The sequence below is a fragment of the Dendrobates tinctorius genome, unplaced genomic scaffold (assembly GCF_039654945.1).
Source record: "Dendrobates tinctorius isolate UK_male_01 unplaced genomic scaffold, ASM3965494v1 ptg000211l, whole genome shotgun sequence".
NCBI lineage: Eukaryota > Metazoa > Chordata > Amphibia > Anura > Dendrobatidae > Dendrobates > Dendrobates tinctorius.
The window spans coordinates 15281560-15296757 of record NW_027361878.1 but is presented as its reverse complement, the minus strand read 5'-3'; the positions used below and the strand labels follow the sequence as shown (position 1 = coordinate 15296757).

The 15198-nt window shown below is 44.3% G+C and overlaps 1 protein-coding gene across 1 annotated transcript in view; it reads left to right on the top strand.

The window, feature by feature from the left end:
* The first annotated feature begins 13102 nt into the window (after nt 1-13102).
* The window catches only part of LOC141058289 (solute carrier family 22 member 6-B-like), a 107340-nt gene continuing 105244 nt past the window's right edge, over nt 13103-15198 (top strand). Inside the window, exon 1 of the mRNA XM_073554478.1 lies at nt 13103-13692. Coding sequence (XP_073410579.1) covers nt 13399-13692 — 294 coding nt within the window. The 5' untranslated portion in view covers nt 13103-13398. The remainder of the gene's footprint in view (nt 13693-15198) is intronic.

The following is a 15198-nucleotide window of genomic DNA, read 5'->3' as shown; positions in this document are numbered from 1 at the left end:
GTACCCCACTTGAGACATTCTTCCAACTGGATGTGCAGCCATTTACGACCACTCTTTGGGTCCGATCACTAAGCCAGTTATGAATCCACCTAACAGTTGCCTTGTCCATTCCATACTTAGTCATTTTTTCAATAAGGATAGTATGAGAGACTTTGTCAAATGCTTTGCTGAAGTCAAGATATACTATATCTACAGCATTTCCTTGATCCACCCAATCAGTGATACCGTCATAGAAGGAAATTAAGTTAGTCTGACATGACTTATTAGTTACAAACCCATGCTGACTCTGTTTGATCACTTCATTCTTATCCAGGTATTGACTTACATGTTGTTTAATAATTTGTTCAAAGATCTTTCCTGGTATAGAAGTCAGACTCACCGGCCTATAGTTGCCTGGGTCCACCTTCTTCCCCTTTTTGAAGATAGGAACAACATTTGCTCTTTTTTATATAAAGATATACTGTGTATATAAATATGTATGTCACTGATATATATATATATATATATATTTTATACACCTATTCTACCTGCATATATCTATTCTAACCTATTCTATTTTATACTGTACCCGGCATCTGCCGGCTTTTAAAAAAAATATATATACAGTATACCGTATATTTGCCAAACTGAATTCTGGGTGACAGAGAACCTAGATATACCTCTGGTAGTTGGCAGTATTATAGGAGTATTTTGACTGGTGGTAATGAAAGAGAACTATGGCTGTAGCTATTTTGGGGGCTCCACAGCTCCACAGCATTTTGCAACATAGCATGGTATTAATTGCAAGCACAATATGGCTGCATGATTGTGGTAATGCACGGTATATATAAGACTATCATCTGGGCACTGTATGGCAGTATTACTCGTGTGCTGGATGGCACTATCTTGCAAGGCTAAGGTTGTTCTTTCTGTTTTGTTTTGGTTTTTTTTATTAAGGACTGCTCCTGAGGATGTAGTCATGAAATATTCTGTACATAGACATCTACAATGTACAGGAAAAGCAGAAAATACTTATTAAAATCCATTCTCTAATTTTATCTGATTTTCCATTACCCTGGCCCTAATGTGTATTATATAAAAACTCTATTTAGCCATCACTGTAAGGCTATGTGCACACGCTGCGGTTTTTGCTGCGGATCTGCAGCAGTTCTGCAGACAGTGTACAGTACAATGTAAGTCTATGTGATTTACAATCTGCTGTGCACATGCTGCGGTTTTTTCACTACGGAAAAGCTGCGGTTTTGAATCCGCAGAAAGAAATGACATATCAATTCTTTCTGCAGATTCCGCTGATGTTTGCCACCTATTCCATTGTCCAGGTGTCAAACCGCAGGGGAAAACCGCTGGCCAATCCACAGGTAAAAACCGTAGCGTGTGCACACAGCCTAATAGTTTACTGGGTGCGAGTGACGTTGGAGCCTTTACAATTCTTTCTCTGCTTTCCCACATTCATAGGTGACTGGCTCGTTACACAGCAATATAGTAATATAGTAGTGTGGGATGAACACCATTTCATTTTACAGCTTTGCTATTTGGAATTTTAGGAAAGCTGGGTGACCACCTCTGTGGGATCTGTAATAGAGGCCACATTGGTTGTTGTACCAGATTTTCTATATCTAAATATTATTTTTTCCTCTATAACCTTTGTCTGCAATTTTCAGTTTCCTCTGAGCTGGTGAGTGCTATGTCTCCTTTATGCAATAGATATAGAAAAAGGAGGGATTCTTGCTCTCCTTTATCTGTAGAACACAGACAGAAGGTGCAGCATGGAAGGCATTATACAGCAGTACTGAGCTGTGTGGCTGTGAATCCAGCAGTGAAGTGAAATACATTGTGCAGTAGCTTTCAGCAAATCTACCTGTATGCCTGATCCACCACTGAGCTGAGTGCTCCTAAGGCTAGTTTCACACTAGCGTTTATGAGCGCAGCGACGGCCTGCGCACGGCCGCCGCTAAGCCCCGCCCCTGCCGCGCCCCCGCCGGTAGCTCCGCCCACCGGCGCATGACGCTGCATGCGCCCTGCGTCCCCTATCTTTATCACAGGGGGCGCAGGCCGTGCGCAGTATGCGTTTGGCGGCGCATGCGCCTTTTTGACGGTGCGCCGACGCAACCAAACTGCAGCAGGTTGCGTTTGGTGCAGGTCTGCGCACCGTCAAAAGGACGCATGCGCTGCCAAACGCATACTGCGCACGGCCTGCGCCCCCTGTGATAAAGATAGGGGGCGCATGCAGCGTCATGCGCCGGTGGGCGGAGCTACCGGCGGAGGCGCGGCAGGGGCGGGGCTTAGCGGCGGCCGTGCGCAGGCCGTCGCTGCGCTCATAAACGCTAGTGTGAAACTAGCCTTACTCCTCTTAAGCCTCTCTTTAGAGTTTATCAGTCTGTGTAACCTCATTCCTCACTGTGCTGGGAGTAGGGCTCTTTTGTCAGAGAGTGAATGATAAGTCAGGTGGCAGGGGGAGGAAGTGTCTCATAAGTGGAGAAAAAAGCATATTTCTCTGATGAGATATATGCAAAGGTTTGCTAGATTCACCTGTACAATTGATTTTATGCAAAGTTTATTGAAATTACAATTAAGAAAAATATTTTGTTTATAGTTATTGATTTATTGTTAAAGTGAATTTGTCAGCAGATTTTTGCTATGTAATCTGAGAGTAGCATGATGTGGGGGCAAAGAACCTGATTCCAGGGATGTATCACTTAATAGGCTGTGATGCTGTTTACAAAAAAAACAAACACAAAAGAGTCTTTTAACGGCAGGAGATTATCGCAACAGGACTACTGGTAGGTGTCGGTGCCTCATAGTCCAAACCCTGCCCCCACCACTGATTAGTAGCTTTCTGCCTATGCACAATGTACACAGAAAGCTACCAATCCGTGTTGGAGGCAGGGCTATACAGGGCTCAGCATTAGAGCTCTGCTAGATCTGCAGCAGAGAAAATTGATTCTAGCACAACTGCTGCACCCAGTAAACTAAGTGATACAGCTCTGGAGTCAGAGTCTCTGTCCCTACATTATGCTTCTGTCGGATTACATAGCAAAATCTGCAGACGGATTCCCTTAAAACTGCTCATTGCTGTGCTAAGTATGCTTTTTTTTTTTTCTAAGCTGCATTCAGAAGACCATAATTTGTTTTGGTTTTTTTTGTTGTTGTTGTTTTTTTACAGATTCATAATAGGGCTCAAATTTTTATGTTGCCTTCCGTAAGAAGGAATGGCACAATGCAGATTTATAAGACGGACCAAATAAGGTTTTATGGGAGATACAATTTACTAGAGCTGACAGGTCAGAAGAGCTGATAGGTCTTGCTAATAAGCTCATAAGAGTATCATATCCACATCAGTAACTGTGATTTATGGTCTAGTAGTCTAGAAAAAAGGACTCGGGCAACCCTGTCTGCAGGTCATGGCCACAGGTATGGTTTACCAGCTCCTATTGTTGTAGTTTGTAACTTGTTACTAAACTAAATGAGCACAGCACTACAATGACACCACATGATAAATAATGTACCGCCAAACCATTCACGTATAGTACTTCTATTGTATATATTTTTTAGAAGCATTTTTGATTGTAAAACTATTTCTGTACACTTTCTAGTTCCCATAATGTGCAACGAAACAGAGAAAATAAGAAAAGAGAAGAAACAAAAACACTTAGAACAATACACAAGTACAAGTGTTTCTCACAAAATTAGAATATCAACAAAAAGCCTCATTTATTTCAGCTCTTCAGAACAAAAAGTGAATTTCATATATTATATAGTCATTACACACAGAGTGATCTATTTCACGTGTTTATTTCTGTTAATGTTGATGATTACGGCTTACAGCCAATGAAAACCAAAAAGTCATTATCTCAGTAAATTAGAATACTTAATAACACCAGCTTGAAAAAATGATTTTAAAATCCGAAATTTTGGCCTACTGAAATGTATGTTCAGTAAATGCACTCAATACTTCGCCGCTGTGTAATTACAATTGCTCATTTTGCCTTTCTCCCCAGCTAATTCTTCTCCTTTCTCTGCTCTATGTAGAAACAAGAAGTCTCTTTTCCTTGCATAAATCAGTCCACTCTTCAACTCCTGACTTAGCTGCTCTCTCCTCTCTACTGCCAGGGACTTTTGCAGTGGCTCTAGAATTGTACATTGAAAATTGACCTCCTGTTTCTATATAAAGCTTAGAAGGATTCAGACAGTCAGTAATAGTACACCGATGTCGGTATCCCTCCCTTTGATGCCACCCAGTGGTTAGTGCTCATAGCAAGTCAGTAATTCAGCTACATAGAGGCTAACTGATCATCGCCTCTATGTAACTGAGCCGATCGGGTTGTGGCAGTTTCTAGTCTCCATTGGAGACTATTGAAGCATGCCAAAAGTAAAAAAAAAAAAAAAAGGGTTTTAAAACTATGAAAAAATAAAAAATATATAAAAGTTCAAATCACCCCCCCCCCCACTCAAAATAAAGCAATAATAAAATCAAACATAAACATATTTGGTATCATCGCCCGATCTATCGATACAAAAAAAGGATTAACCTGATCGCTAAACGGCGCAGCAAGAAAAAAAAAAGTCAAAACGCCAGAATTATGTTTTTTGGTCGCTGCAACATTGCATTAAAATGCAATCACGGGCGATCAAAAGAACGTATCTGCACCAGAATGGTATCATTAAAACGTCAGATTGGCACGTAAAAAATAACCCTTCACCCAACTCGAGATCGCAAAAAGTGGAGACACTACGGGTATCGGAAAATGGCGCAATTTTTATTTTTTTGTTTACAAAGTTTGGATTTTTTTTTTCACCACTTAGATAAAAAAAAAGAACCTAGACATGTTTGGTGTCTATGAACTCGTAATGACCTAGCAAATAAGCCAAAAACAAGTGTGGGATTGCACTTTTTTTGCAATTTCACCGCACTTGTAATGTTTTTTCTCATTTTCTAGTATATGACATGGTAAAACCAATGGTGTCGCTCAAAAGGAAAACTCGTCCCGCAACAAACAAGCCCTCGCACGGCCATATTGACGGAAAATTAAAAAGTTCTGTCTCTGGGAAGAAGGGGAGCGAAAAAAGAAAACACAAAACCGAAAAAGCTCCAGGGCTTAAGGAGTTAAAACTGGGAGTCCATGGTCTCACTCAGAGGCGTATCTAGGCTCTCTGGCACCCGGGGCAAGAATTCGGTTCGGCGCCCCCCCCCCCCCCAAGTACATATGCGACTTGCACACTTAGCCAAGTACCCACGAGCTGCTCCTCCTAATGCTCTCAATGTTCAGTAAAAAACTGAGAGAAGCAGGAAGAGAAGCTCGTTGTCAAGTATGAAAATCGCACATGAGTGAAGTGTCCATGTGATGACTACTGGAACCTGCAGCGCTGAATCCTGACATTGCAGCTTCTGAATTCTCACAACGAATGCACAGCACACTTTTAGGATTCTCCCTTGCTGATGTACAGTCATGTCAGCACAAGTATGTGATTTATATACTTCTGGCCACATTCCGACTAGACGTGCCCGGCCTCGCTCCGTTCACTTTCATTGAGTGAGGCCACACATGTCTAGTCAGCATGTGACCGTATGTATGTAAATTACCGGCATGAGAGAATCCTAACAGCGTGCAGTGAGCACTGTGAGAATTCAGAAGTCTGCAGTCACATAGAATGTCTGCAGACTCAACACAAACCTGGACAACCCCTTTAATGTTCCTAACAAATAAAAACATGAGAATTAGTCAGTAGCACAAATAATATTTACATCCAGGTACCTTATAGATGACGTCGTCTCTGCAGTCAGTCTCCTTTTCTTCTAGACCCCATGATGAGTTTTCTCATCCACATCTCGTCTCTGTAGACGTCCATCTTCTCCGGTCTTCTGCAGCAAATCTCCACACGACGCCCTTAAAGATAGAAGTGTCATTATAATGCTCCTAAATAAAAATATCTGCAATATACTGTCTCCTCACACTATTCCCCTCCCTCCTCATACTGTCCCCTCTAGCATCCCACCTGTTCACCATACTGTCTCCTCATATATTTACCCCCTCACTCTCTATACTGTCTGCTCACAGATATCCCCGACTCCCCATACTGTGTCCACTTACATTAACCCATTCGCTCCCCATACTATCTGCACCAATCCCCCATACTGTTTCCTCATACATACTCTTTATTTTGTGTCCTCAAATCTCCCCACACATTAAATTCCCCCATCCCCAATCCCCCACATACATTAAGTACCCCCATTCCAAATCCCCCCACACATTAACCCAATCCCCACTCATTAACCCCCATCAGCACTCCAAATACCCCCACACATTAACCCCAACCCCACTCATTAACGCCCCCATACATTAACCCCCATCCCCATTCATTAACCCCCGCACACATTAACCCAATCCCCACTCATTAACCCCATCACCACTCCAAATCCCCCCACACATTAAATAACTATCTGCACTCCAAATACCCCCATCCCCACTCATTAACCCCCGCACACATTAACCCAATCCCCACTCATTAACCCCCGCACACATTAACCCAATCCCCATTCATTAACCCCCGCACACATTAACCCAATCCCCACTCATTAACCCCCATCACATTAAATAGCTCCCAGATCCACTCCAAATCCCCCCACACATTAACCCCATGGCATCCCCACTCATTAACCCCCATCCCCACTCTAAATACCCCCACACATTAACCGCCATCCCCTCTACAAATCCCCCCCATCTCCCATCTTCGGTGGTTCAGCTCCACAGTGGAGCACACTTACCACCAGCGTTTGCTTTGGGCGCCGGGGAGTGACGTCAGCAGCGTGATCACATGACATGATCACGCTGCTGACGTCGCTCTGGCCCGCGGTCAGAGCTTCAATTGTACAGGCGTCTGTATAGACGCCAGTCCAATTGCTCCCTGGGAGCCGGCACGGCCTCCTTCTCTGCGCCGGCTGTCAGCTTGACAGCTGACACAGAGAACCGCCGACTCTCAGGCGGGGGGCGGCAGAACGCAGCCGCCAGGGAGGACACTGCGGACCGCTGCATTAGGCGGCCCGACTGCGCCCCCCTGCTGGCTGCGCCCGGGGAAACTGCCCCGGCTGCCCCCCCCTAGATACACCACTGGTCTCACTCCCATTATTTTAGTCCCATATCTCCAAGCTAGAGATATTATCATGATTCCTCTGCTCAGAGTGTCTGGGATTCAATGATGGACAGCTCTGTCATCCTATCCTGACCTGGTACGTGCAGCGCAGTCAGTAATTTGACAGCTCGGTTGACCCATCTGAAACTGAGAGGTGCAGAGATTTCCACAGGTGCTCCCTGTTCTTAGTAGTTGACCTGCTATTTAGGCGAGTTGTCTGGCCCAGATCACTGCCAGTCAAAAGCTTGTGCTCTCTGGTGTATGTAAGGGGTCACAGAGACTGTTTTGTGCCCAAACAAGTCCCGGTGAAACGTTGGTAAATGTGAATGCTTTTCTTTGTATATAATGTTATATACCTTAATGCTGCTGTGTGTATATTTTATACAGGGAAAGTGTAGTATTAAAGTTTGCCCACTAGAGGGGGGCACATTAGGAAAGATAGGAATTAGTTAAAGCTAGGAGGGGTCAGCTGTGGGTAAGTTATAGGGTTCCCTGTGTTTGTAGTCAGTAGGGCCTGAGAGCCTGGACAGGGCTGGTGGACCCTGTAACGTTAAGAAAGGAGCCCAGTTGTCCAGGGCCTGTGGGCTGAAGGTCACAACTGTGGGGGAATGCAGGGCAGCTCCAATATGTGGCAGCTATGTGGGCTGATGTCCTTTTGTCTGGAGCAAAATGGACAGGGGAACTCCTAAAGATAGATAGGCTGACCCGAAGGAATGCTGCGGTACCGGACAAGCTGGTACAACCCTGTGGCATTCTGCAAGAAGTGAGGGAAAGTGCAGGGAAAGAAACGAATGTCCTCTGTGATGTGACTGAGCAGGACGTACTGAAAATGGAACCAAGTTAAATTATTGTTAAGTTGGAACTGGACTTTGTCTCTCTTTGTGTGATTCCATCAGGAGGCAAACCTCGGCATACCAAAGGGGACCTGGATGGATCCGAAAACTGAAAGAAAAGTATGCCGCAAAGGGGACATTGTGTGCAAGTGGTGGAGGACCAGGGTGTGATTGAGCAATCATCCTCAGCTACGGCCCTGGCACCCCTCACATGTTTGCCTGATCTCTGTGCTGTAAGAACTGATGTTCTGCGGCTGACCTCTGGACCATGTTCTGACTATTCGTTTGTTACTGCCCCTTTGCATCTGATATTCTGTGGATGACCTTTGGACCGTGTTCTGACTACCCATTTATTACTGCCCCTTTGCATCTGATATTCTGCGGCTGACCTTTGAACATGTTTTGACTACCCGTTTGTTATTGCCCCTTTGCTTATTCCCTATTTCTCTGGCATTCTGACCCTGGCATGTGACCTGACTTAAGACTTCGTATTTTCCCTTGGTTTACTACGTGCTCTTTTGACCCCAGAACGTCTGACTTTGCTGACTCACAGCCTGTCCGTGGGTTGTGACTAGCGTCACAGGTACATTGTGCACTGTATAGCCTAATTCATCATCACAGTTGCATATTGGGAACTGCTAGAAATATCATCAAGATGAAGAACAAAAGTCCAACGTGGTAACTGGATGCCAAAGCAATTCCATATCCGAGCCTTCGTTGCCTTCTGATCATTGCCACATACTTTACAGAACGAAGCTCTATGTGAAGAGATTGTAGAGCAGCAAGGACAAATCTGAATCTTCTAGATCTTTAGGGGCATAGATCAGGGGCACCAGGGTGGGCATCTGCACTATTTTGTCCAGTGTTTTTAGCTGGACTTGGAATGTAGGCTGCAAATGGAGCTTCTAATGCAGATGTCAACAATGGTGGGTGTATGCCATAAATGTATGTGTGTGTAAATGTTTGAGAAATATGTGTGTGGGTGATTACAGGTGTATGTGTGGTACTAGCAGGTACGCAGGATGCAGTGACGAGACGCGAGAGAGTCTGGTGTTTCTAGTAATAACTTTTATAGGTAAATATCCGCAGGGGGAAGTCTAAGCAACCGAACAAATAACAGGAATTGTCCTAGCAGGGACTCAATACAATCAAACACGGAAATATGAGAACACGACTACGTCCGGAAAAAGCCGGTCACTATAGGGCAGCGGTATGGCCAACTACGGGGTCCTTAGCTACAGTCATATGTTAAAGTTTGGGCACCCCTATTAATGTTAACCTTTTTTCTTTATAACAATTTTGGCTTTTGCAACAGGTATTTCAGTTTCATATATCTAATAACTGATGGACTCAGTTATATTTCTGGATTCAAATGAGGTTTATTGTACTAACAGAAAATGTGCAATCTGCATTTAAACAAAATTTGACCGGTGCAAATGTATGGGCACCCTTATCATTTTCTTGATTTGAACACTCCTAACTACTTTTTACTGACTTCCTGAAGCACTAAATTGGTTTTGTAACCTCATTGAGCTTTGAACTTCATAGCCAGGTGTATCAAATCATGAGAAAAGGTATTTAAGGTGGCCACTTGCAAGTAGTTCTCCTATTTGATTCTCCTATGAAGAGTGGCATCATGGGCTCCTCAAAACAACTCTCAAATGATCTGAAAACAAAGATTTTTCAACATGGCTTTTCAGGGGAAGGATACAAAAAGTTGTCTCAGAGATTTAACCTGTCAGCCTGTCAGTTTCCACTGTGAGGAACATAGTAAGGAAATGGAAGAACACAGGTACAATTCTTGTTAAGCCCAGAAGTGGCAGGCCAAGAAAAATATCAGAAAGGCAAAGAAGAAGAATGGTGAGGACAGTCAAGGACAATCCACAGACCACCTCCAAAGACCTGCAGCATCATCTTGCTGCAGATGGTGTCACTGTGCATCGGTCAACAATACAGCGCACTTTGCACAAGGAGAAGCTGTATGGGAGAGTGATGCGAAAGAAGCCGTTTCTGCAAGCACGCCACAAACAGAGTCGCCTGAGGTCTGCAAAAGCACATTTGGACAAGCCAGTTACATTTTGGAAGAAGGTCCTGTGGACTGATGAAACAAAGATTGAGTTGTTTGGTCATACAAAAAGGCGTTATGCATGGAGGCTAAAAAACACAGCATTCCAAGAAAAACACTTGCTACCCTCAGTAAAATTTGGTGGAGGTTCCATCATGCTTTGGGGCTGTGTGGCCAATGCCGGCACCAAGAATCTTGTTGAGGGTCGCATGGATTCAACTCAGTATCAGCAGATTCTTGACAATAACGTGCAAGAATCAGTGACGAAGTTGAAGTTACGCAGGGGATGGATATTTCAGCATGACAATGATCCAAAACACCGCTCCAAATCTACTCAGGCATTCATGCAGAGGAACAATTACAATGTTCTGGAATGGCCATCCCAGTCCCCAGACCTGAATATCATTGAACATGTGTGGGATGATTTGAAGCGGGCTGTCCATGCTCGGCGACCATCAAAGTTAGGCTGTTAGTTTTGCAAAAGGAGGATCTACGAAATATTAATGTCACTTTTATGTTGAGGTGCCCATACTTTTGCACCGGTCAAATTTTGTTTAAATGCAGATTGCACATTTTCTGTTAGTACAATAAACCTCATTTGAATCCAGAAATATAACTGAGTCCATTAGATATATGAAACTGAAATAGCTGTTGCAAAAACCAAAATTGTTATAAAGAAAAAAGGTTAATATTAATCGGGGTGCCCAAACTTTACCATATGACTGTATATAGTGTCACTTAACCGTCCCGCTGTCCCTCGGCGTCCTGGACGATGGTTCTTCGGCGTAGCAGCCGTTGGGCCCAGCCGCTGAGGATCTGTCGCAGTCTTCGAGCGTTCCGACGTTCCGGTGAAGAAGGGGCACAACAGGCCCTGGAGGAGTCCTTGGACAGATGGGCTGCAGCCCCTGGACAGGGGCAAGCAGCGGCGATGCGGGGTGGCGGCTGGCAGGCCACCTGCGCAGCCAGCAACTGCAACGGAGGACCCGTGGCGAGCAATGGCCCGGCCCTTGCCAGGGACTGGAGCGGGGCAGTGGTGGCCGCCGACGGCACAGAGCTAGCCGCGGCCACGGGTAGAAGCGGGGCGGTTGCGGGCGGCGGGAGACAGGCCGCAGTCTCGGGCTGAAGTGAGGCGGCAGCGGCCGCTGGTGTCCGCGGGCAGGCCGCAGCCGCAGGCAGGAGGAAGGCGGCAGCGGCCACTGGTCGAGGCAGGGCAGCGGTTCTCGGACGGTCGTCTTGGCGCCGTCCCACAGATGTCCAAGGGGAGTATCTCTCCTGTCTCTGGCCTCCTTCCTGGCTCCAGTAAGTCGCTCTGGCTCTCAGTCTCTCCCACGGTCTCCTGCTCCTTCTGCTGACTCATTGTGACTCGCGTTCCCTGCCCCTTTTATATTGGCTCCTCCCCAGCCCACCTGTCAGTCTCCACGGTCCGTCCCTGAACTCGGTTCCATGGAAACAGTTTCCCCCGGAACCCAGGTGACAGTCCTTTTGGTTCCGACCCGGACACTCGGCGGGGACCCTCTATCCCACATATGCACAGGACTGCAGTGCCATTTGTGTGTACCGGGTAGCGCATACTTACTCTCTTAGAAAAAAAGACCGATTTCTTGTATCTCTGTAAGAATTTGTAAATTCTTCAAGAACCCTACATGCTCACCTTTTCCCTCTTCCAAAAGTTTCCCTCTCCTTCAGGGCACCACCCCAGTACATTGGCACGCAGAGTAATTATCACCACACAAAAGGAAACTTTAAAGGGTTTGTCCTCTACTCAAATAACCCCTTCTTAAACACTGTGTTCCCGAGTTTAAAATAAAAAAAAAAAAACTTTTGCACCATCGACGCCACTCCACCGTTGTCGGGACTGGGTCTCCCAGTACTCTTGTGATATTTTTATGCCACTTGAGCACTATAGCCAATTAGTGGTTGGATCTCTCACATTTAAAGGAAGTGTGAGCACTTCAGCCCATAAGTTGCTGCTGATTGGCTGCAGGGCTCACATAGCATAACAATGTCATGCAAGCCCCTTGTTCATAATTTAAGAATGGGTTGTTGGAGTAGTGGACAACCCCTTTAAACAATCTAATACAACTATTATATAATGTTTAAGCAATATTCATATGCAACTAAAATGAGGATTCATGGCTGTCACCTGATTCTCCGGCCCTCTGTGGTTCTTCCTTAGAAAGGGCTTCTGAGGCTCCCTGTGTATATGCATTGGTCAGAAACTCCGAAAGCCTATCCTGTTGGCGGCACAGTAATACATAAAATGTGTCACCCTGGGGCGTAGTTAGGTTGCAGCAACCAGGGCATGAGCCTTTTATGCTGAGTGTCAGAAGGGGCACCAATGCACCACATTTCCCTAACTGGGGTAATAAGATACTAGGCTAGGGCGACAAACTGAATCTTTTTGCAACGTTTCAAGCAGTTTTAGTTACTCCAGAAATGTCCTTGGCTAGTTGGGGCTTATGTGTTTATGTTGGCACTATGTAGATAATTTGCTTGCAAGGTCTTGTCAGGTAATGTGTTATTTCTAACTCATGGTTGCTTAACTCTTCTCTGGACAGTTCTCCACTTTTTTCCCCTCTTCCTCACCTCCTTTTGTCTGCTGTTTCTTCACTCTTCTAACCTTGTGGTTTTCTTTGTTATTTTTGAATGAATCTCAAAATGAATTAAGACACGGTTCAGTTTATCTTCACCTAGACATGTGAATATTTAACATTTATAACCAGGTGCTAAGTCACGCTTACTGTCTTGGATGGTCCGCAATCTGATGTAATCATCCAGCTACCTGTAATTTAGCATACACTCATGGAGGAAAACCTCATGATTAGAACTTTCTTCTATGCACAGAAGGAATCTGCATTTTTGGAAGTCATTTATTCACCGACCCTATAATTGCCAACATTTTTAGGAGCCAAGCATCATCACTTGCAGTCAATCCTTTTCAGTGAAGGACAATTTTCATTAGCGAGCAACATAGATTTATGAAATTAGACGTCTTTGATGGAACTGTAGTGGCAGGTTCAAAGTCAACAGTTTCATAGACAATGAACCTCACTAAGTAATTTTTCTTCTAGTGGTTTGGTGTGACGTCTTCTATTTGAAGCTGGACTTCCTTCTGAAGAGCAGTCAACAAGTTCTGGAAGCGTCTTTCACGAGTGATCGTCTTTCACGAGTGGTCGGCCTTCTTCGTTGATGGTCCATGAATAATCTGAAGAACGTCTTATGACTTTTAGAAACCAACCCGCATTAAAACAAGCTCTTCAACACTCCGAGGGAAACTAATATCCACTTGAGAAGAATCTCAAAAAACTTACACAAGAAAAAGAAATACATTACTTGGCCTCCAGCACAGTAATCTTTTCTGTTCCTTAAGTCATGGAGCTTCGGGATGTTCTGGAAAAGGACAGTTTGTTTTCTCCCTTTCAGTCATCCTTGGTATCTATTCTATCCGCTCCTCTCCTCCTCATTGCCACACATAACCTTATGCAAATTTTCACAGCCGCTGTGCCGCCTTTTCATTGCCAATCTAACCTCACACTTGAAAATTCTTCATTACCAAAAGATTCGTGCACTCGATACATTTCTCTGCTATTGAATGATACAGAACCATGCAAGCAAGGGGAGCGTATATATGACTTGACTTTATATACTTCTACTATTATCAGCGAGGTAAGGAATATATTCACTTATTTGTTTTTGTTTTTTTTAAATTGAATTTTATGTGCCGGTATCCAACGTGGATTTGAGGGGGTAACAAATAAGAAAACACTGACACTTTGAGTGCACAATGACGTTAAACTAAGGGATATTCAGAAAAAAATTCAGATTAGTGGGGGTGCCAGATGTTGGACCACAACCAATCAACTGTTTGCACCTCTCCGCAGATGGATCTACAATACACAAATCCTGGACAATCCTATTAATCTGAAAAATGCCCTAGGATGCCATTGTGCTATACTATCCTGTAATAGAAATGAGTACTATATTTGTACTGTACGTCCGATAGATCCTATATAGCATGACTAAATATTGTACAGTACAGGAAGAATTACATTTAGGTGATGGGTTAAGGCAGTGGTGTAACTAGAGTCCGATGGTCGCTGGTGCAGAACTTGGACCTGGGCCCCCACCTAACTGTTGGTCAGATGTATGGGCCCTTGTAGCATTCTAGATCCTATAATGACATGTGTGTTGGCCCCCTGTGTAATAATGTCCCCAGTTCTGGCTGGTCCCTGCGCATCAGTACACTCCTCTGACGCACATTCAGCTGAAATAGACGTAAGCAGTGCACCCTTCCTCCACGGTCATGGTCGCACCCTCTGTTACACCCCTAGGCCCAGGTAAATTAATACAGGGAGCAGGATCTTTAAAATACTTACTGGTGTCAAAAAAGTCACCCTTTTCCACTGATAATGAATTTTAATTTGCTGGATAAGTCTGCATAAAACTATGCAAATAACAAACAAACAAAAAGTTACACAAATTTCCCCAAACTGAATTTTAAAGAGAATCAATTAGACCACTAGGGCATATTCACACTGCGATTATTTTTATTTATTTTTTGACAATCAAAAAACATCTCTTTTTCAAGTGGGAGACTTTCTTTTTTCTGCAGTTCTGTAAACTGGAAGCACTTTTTTTTTTTTTTTCTTTTTTTTTAAATCAATTCCTAGGATAGGTCTTAAATATCAAATTAGTGGGGCTCGAATAGCAGCACAAGGGTTCTAAACTAGTGCATGCACTCTGGTCCTGCACCTTATCTCCCATTCACCTAAGGATAGGTCAACCATATGTTAGTCCCAGATAGCCGCTTTAGGATCTGGAGTTGCTGTGGGTTTGACGATGCGTATTTATCCAGTGTCCAACCCGCAGCGGCCAGATGTTACAGCATAGTGGATGGGATTTCTAGAAATCCCATGTCCACTATGCGTTTTTAGTTGTCTCCGGATCACCCGCGGACACAGACATGCGGGTGCGGCGCCTCTCTTGAGACTGCAGCATGACAATATCTCTTGCGGAGACAAACTCGACAAAAACTCATTGTGGGAATGTGGCTTAAAACTGGGTTTTCAGTTGCAGAAATGTCCCAGTTCCTGCTCTAAAAAGGAATGCCAATTGTCCACTGAGAGTGGATACTTTCACTGGAAGGAACATGATCCTAGCAGGAAGAAGGTA